Source organism: Pinus tabuliformis, chromosome 1_1 (genome assembly GCF_031772625.1).
Source record: "Pinus tabuliformis cultivar Carrire ecotype Pingquan chromosome 1_1, CPIR1, whole genome shotgun sequence".
NCBI lineage: Eukaryota > Viridiplantae > Streptophyta > Pinopsida > Pinales > Pinaceae > Pinus > Pinus tabuliformis.
The window spans coordinates 872,820,393-872,826,727 of record NC_142297.1 but is presented as its reverse complement, the minus strand read 5'-3'; the positions used below and the strand labels follow the sequence as shown (position 1 = coordinate 872,826,727).

General features: G+C 34.3%; 1 protein-coding gene across 1 annotated transcript; it reads left to right on the top strand.

Annotated features, from left to right (window-relative positions):
• Positions 1-3,240: 3,240 nt before the first annotated feature.
• On the top strand, positions 3,241-5,494 carry LOC149217090 (binding partner of ACD11 1-like). Its single transcript, XM_089390133.1, has 5 exons — positions 3,241-3,359; positions 3,872-3,951; positions 4,209-4,334; positions 5,055-5,390; positions 5,478-5,494. Exons 1-5 carry the CDS (start codon positions 3,241-3,243, stop codon positions 5,492-5,494), a joined length of 678 nt encoding a protein of 225 aa, XP_089246259.1.
• The last annotated feature ends 841 nt before the right edge of the window (positions 5,495-6,335 follow it).

Sequence of the window (6,335 nt, the reverse complement as noted above, 5' to 3'; positions counted from 1 at the left end):
AAAATGAGTAGAAAAAAAAGTCTGACAGTAGTTAACACTATCTTACAAAATTTAGTCAGCTAATGTAAAAAAGTGTGATTTTCTTACCCGCTCATACTCATGTTTTTTTAGAGCCATCAATGCTTCATAGGATTCTTGCCGAACAGAATCTGCATCATTCCATTCATCTTGCAATTGCCCCAAATCAGAGTTTAAGGCATCAAATTCTTTCTCAATGGCCTGCACATTCTTTCCTGCTTGAAAAGTCTGCCTTCTCAGGGAATCCAATTCCTAACCCAGAAGCTGCACAAAGATAGAAAACAAGTTATAGGGACTTTAAGAATTGAAGAAACCAAAGGTGATTAATCTTCACTGAATTACCTTACTACATTCTTGAATTTTATCAATGTGATCAAATGCCTCTTGAAGCTCAGAGTGAGATCCTGTAATTCCACATAGTTGATCCTGATTAAGCTTCATCACTTTCATCTCTCGCAGCAATTATTTTTCTTCTTCTAAATGCATGCTCTCGTGTTTAGTTCTATATTTCATCTAGTATATCTATTTACAAAAATTAACAAGTTCATTATGAACAACCAATAAATTAGTAACACATATGATTTAAGTGCAATCCTTGTGATATGAGTATACCTTTTCATCAAATTCTTCTACAGATGTTGAATTCTTTACTCTATTCAAGGTCAACTACACTGGTTCCATCTCTTGTCATTTGGACTTGATTGCCTCACGAAATGCCCTCTCTTCCTTTTTTCCAGCTCTCAACCTCTCTATCATTTGTTCTTTGTTGGACTACAAAAAATCCCATATGAAATATAGCAGAGTAAGAAGAAGAAGAAATTTTCAAAAGACTAAAGTAGATGTACTAGATGCTCAAAACAGCAAAGAATATTCAATTAAATGACTTGTGAAGATATATAAGCATGTTACCCGCTTCATCTGTATGGCTGATTTGATGAAGTCCCTGATTTGGGTTTTCTCATCCAAATGCAGCTGCGCAAGTCGAACTTGAGTTCTAATTTTGTTGTCCAAGTGCCTTGGTATTTTCACTAAGCACAGGAGCTTCTTCTTAGTGACCTCTGCTTCAGCCTTTTTCTCATTCTCTGAAACAGGAGTAAACGGACCATTTGAACCAGCAAGAACACCTATAGATACCAAATCAAAGGCACTAACAACAACACCCTCATGCATGTCTAGTTGTACTGTGTGATTGTGGCCTCTAGAATTTTTATCTACCACGTCAGAAGACCCACCAATGTTAGAAACATTGCAGTCACTTGACTCTAGATCAGATATTTCATATTTCCCATGATGCACCTCGTCAACCTGTTGTCCATGCATGTCTTCAGTGGGAATACCATTATCCTCATTATCAAAACACCCTAATTCAAGCTCATTGTCATCATTTAAATGAAAATGAGGTTCCAGCTCACTGTCCACATATGGCAAACAATCCATTTTAATCTCATCATTCTTCCCCTTGTTTGCAGGTTCAGATTGCTTCTCCTCATCTATTATATGGCCACATGCATCGTCCTCATTTTCCAAGTTATAGCATCTAGATTCAATATTCTGCTATGGCTTGTTGTCCTCACTCACCACAGACTCTATTTCTTCAAGTTTTCCATCTAACATTAGCAATTCCAGCTTCTGTTGCTCCACTGAAATGCTCTCAGATTCAAACTCACGGTTTTTATGAATTAAACACTGGAACTCAGAATCACAGGCTAGATTCTGTCCATTTGAATTTATCTCTTAGGGCTCAACAATCGGTTGTGATCCCTGCTCCAGTTCATTGTTCTCCACAAAATCTCCACTTGACGAACACTGCACATACTTCTCATCATTCCCAGTCATTACCTTAGGCTCAGATTGCTTCTCCTCATCTATTAAATGGCTACATGCATCATCCTCATTTTCCAAGTTCTAGCATCTAGATTCAATATTCTGCTTTGGCTTATTACCCTCACTCACCACAGACTCTATTTCTTCAATTTTACCATCTAACGCTGGCAATTCTAGCTTCTGTTGCTCCACTGAAATGCTCTCAGATTCAAACTCATGGTTTTTATCAATTAAACACTAGAGCTCAGAATTACAGGCTAGATTCTGTCCATTTGAATTGATCTCTCGGGGCTCAGAAACCGGCTGTGATCCCTGCTCCAGTTTGTTGTTCTCCACAAAATATCCACTCGATGAACACTGCACATACTTCTCATCATTCCCAATAATTACCTCTGGTGAACTGATCTCCTGAACCTTCGCAACCAGAGGTGATCTCTACTCCAATTCGTTGCTTCCAACAAAATTCCTTTCAGCTCCATCTTCTCTATTAATGGAACAGGGTGATTCAAGATTGTCCCCCACAAGATCCCTTTCAATACTTTCTTTCCCGTTAACCAAACTGGGAGATTCAAGCTTGTCCTCCACAAGATCTCTTTCAATACTTTCTTCCCCATTAACCAAACAGGGTGATTCAAGCTCATCCCCAACAAGATATATTTCAATCCTTTCTTCCCCATTGACCAAACAGGTTAATTCATGTTTATCCCTCAAAAAATCTACTTCAAACTCATCATCTCCATTAACCAAACATGCTAATTCAACCTTATTCCCGATAAAATGATTTTCAAATTACATAAATAAGGATGGTTCAAATGGCAAGATCACATAGATTAAGGATTCTCTTTAAATTATTTAGGTAGTGTGAATGAAATTTATTAGATAATTTGGTTTTAAATATATGTTATGGAAATGAAATTTAAGAAACAGGGAAAATAAAACATCATTACGGTGCAAATATCGACTTTGTGGATTCATCTGTAAAAACACAACCATATTCTAAACACACAATTTCATAATTTCCCTCTTATCGCCAACCAAAATAAATAATATTTATCCATTTTGCCTATCAGAAGCTGCAAAAAATTATCTCACTATGATGTTGTGATGCTTTAGCTTTTCATTTTGAACGATGAAATTCAACAATGCATGTGCAAAGATTGCACAGTGATCAATGGATACACTTCCGACTGAGGAAAAAAAAGATTTGGAAGCCTAATACTGCATTGAATCAAAACTTTTGATAACGAATAAAACAACTAATTTTAATTTAATCAATCTTCCTTTGGTTAGTATTTAGTGTCACAGTATATATATCATATGCGTCTGTTTTCTATTCACTTAAAATTTTGAGAAGAAGATTGTGAATCATAGCATAACAGATACTTCCAAGTATTGTCGATGGCCATTACAGATGGTTACACAATCCAGGTCTGTAATCTGTCTAGCGAAGCAATTGTTAAGGATGTTAAGCAGTTTTTCTCATACTGTGGCACAGTAAAGAACGTAAAATTAGAGAGGTGGGTGTTGGATTTCTTGACTAAGTTTTATGTAAAAGTGTTGATTTCCAATTTCTGCAATATCTATTAAGCATAATAGTTGTCAACTTGTGTATTATCAGAGCTGCAGAGAAGTGTTCTATTAAGAATATGTTGAGAAATAGAGTGCAGTCACAATATTATTTTTGTGTTGCAATATCTATTGAGAATAATAGTTGTGAACTTGTGTTTTATCAAAGTTGCAAAGAAGTGTTCTATTAAGAATTGGTTGAGAAATAAAGTGCAGTCACAATATTATTTTTGTGTTATCAAAATTAGAGAAATGAGTCATGGAAAAGTTTTTGGATGTAGTAAGAGTTGACGTCAATGAGTCAAGAAATATCAAGCCAGGCAGTAGCCCTGGTGTATATTTTTCCTGATAAAACTGGATAACACTAGAGGATTTGCATTGATATACATACTTAAGGTCTCTGTAACAGCAGACCTTAACTGGCCAAAACCAATGCCTGATTATATTTTTTGGGTGGTGATAGGACGGGGCAGTGGACACAAGTTGCTTTAGTGACTATCAAGGAGCCCTATGATTTAGAAATTGCTATCCTTCTTAGTATAAGTATGATTTTCTTAGTTTATTAGTGTTTGCAATTGTAAGGCTTAAAGGGTAAATTCTCTATTGTGATTTTGTTACAAGTGGATTTTGGTTGGGATTTGAATTTGCTATAAAGAGATGAAATTCAAGATGTTGCTTTATTGATAGTCACATTCAGATTGACATGGCATTCTGAATATAGTTTTGGTTTTCTGGTAAAACTACAAAAAGTGAAAAAAATTGTAGGTTTCTGATGTTTTTGGCATTTTTGAACTAGGGAGCAACAATCCTAAATCAGGAGGTGTATATAGTGCCATGGGGAGGATCAGAGGAGGTAGTTAATTATTGGGAAAAGAAAATGATAAAATTTCATGAAGAGGGAAACACATTAGGAGTATTTTCATTTACTTATTTTTACTCTTTTATATTTTTTATTTATTTTTATATGTGGAGGAACAATGTTCAAATAAATTTAAGAAGAAATTTGTTTCCTCAAAATAGCATTTATACTACACTTAGATCTAGACCTTGCTTACCCTGCCATAGTCATTCTTGTATCAAATCAATTTTATGGTCTCTGTATATGTGTTTAAATGTCTGATCTCTCAATTTTGTTTTGAGGTCTTTGATAAATGAGTACCATTCATGGGTAAACGACAATACTTTTTTCCTGTTGTATAGTTCCAAGATCAATATTGGATCATGTAGATTACCTCAAAGGCCATTTTGGTCAAGGATATTGAGAGTAACCTAGAATAAGGTTTTACTTGTGAAAGGAAAGGAAAATAATGAAAAAAAAAAATTCATTTATTTTGACTATTTTGTAAAAAGTCTTAAATGTAATCTTGCTTTACAAACTCTCTATAAATAACTATTTTCAGAGAAGGAAGATCCTACCCTTTAAATTCTACTTATTCCTGTAGTTTTGTAGAATAGAAGTAGCTTAAAAAGGCCACTTACCTTACCAATGGAGAAAAGTAAAATTTATATATTACATCAAAATTTAGAAAGTCATACTTCTTAGACTGAAAAATGATTTTCTCAATTAGCCTATGATATTTTGAGGATATTAACATTGTTGTTATTGGACAGTTTGAACTCCTTGATAAGCAACTGAGATTTATTGTTCCATTTTGCTGACCAGGCAGTAAAAGTGGTTACAACAACGCTTTCAAAAGGTTATACCTTAGGAAAAGATACTTTAAACAAAGCCAAAGAGTTAGACAACAAGTATCAAGTGATGGACACTGCTGCAGCAAAGGTGGCAGATTTTCGCAAATTCTTCGGAGAGATATCAAAAGCAGCTTTGATTACAGCTGGGCATGTAGCTTGCAACGCAGGAACAACAACTATCAACAACAATTATTTTGCAACAGGAGCACTGATGGTTGTTGGGGTTCTTGACAGGGCAGCCAAAGCTACTGTTAATTTTAGTAATAGGAGTCATGTAGCTACTAATTTTGGTAATAGGAATAATGCAATAAGAAATAGACTTGAAGTATTATGGCACTATCAAGTTAGAACTATAATGTAGTGGTGTTTGCCTTCAGTTTTATCTGTCTCATAATTAAGTATGTATATAATGTTGTAAGTTCTTGTCCATAAGGACATGTGAGTGTGTAAGAAACTACTAAAAATATTTGAAAGCATCTTCTGTAATCATGACCATGAAGCTATGTGGGGTAGAGTCAAAGTCGTTGGTGGGAATGCGTGATATTGTATAGAATCAAAGTCATTGGTGAGAATATGTGATATTGTGGAATATCTACGACCTGCAAATAATATGTCATAAATAAGGATGGTTCAAATGGAAAGATCACATAGATTAAGGATTCTCTTTAAATTATTTAGGTAGTGCAAATGAAATTTATTAGATAAATTGGTTTCAAATATATGTTATGGAAATGAAATTTAAGAAACAGGGAAAATAAAACCTCGTTATGGTGCAAATATCACCTCTGTGGATTCATCTATCAGAGGTAAGCATTTTCTTGAATGAATATGCTAAGCTTGCAAGGTGTTATACAATTATTGTTGATTGCACCGTGGAGAATAAGGGATTTTTATCAGAAATGCATATGCCTATTTTTCCTCATGATAAGAATGTTTAGATTGCCTTGTATTTCCATTGAATTTCTTTATTTTCTTGTATGATAGTTTATTCAAATAATTTATAGTGATCATTGTGATGATTCCATGATAAGAGAAAAAACTCCAATACTAAAACTTCAATCAAAATTTCCAATCTGTTTAAATACATCTGTTGAATGGTGAACTCAAAGACCACAAACATGGCATATCAGAAGATAACTAGATCTAATAGTTCAGTAACATGAACATAGTGGATAACACACAGTAGTTTGAAACAACAGTTAATACTTTCTTATCCACACAATATAAAATTTACA

Coding starts and splice junctions, on each gene's coding strand:
- LOC149217090 (XM_089390133.1), top strand. CDS start 3,241: ATGGCCATTACAGATGGTTACACAATCCAGGTCTGTAATCTGTCTAGC. Junction 3,360..3,871: donor AAGAACGTAAAATTAGAGAG/GTGGGTGTTGGA, acceptor GGGTGGTGATAG/GACGGGGCAGTGGACACAAG. Junction 3,952..4,208: donor TGCTATCCTTCTTAGTATAA/GTATGATTTTCT, acceptor TGAACTAGGGAG/CAACAATCCTAAATCAGGAG.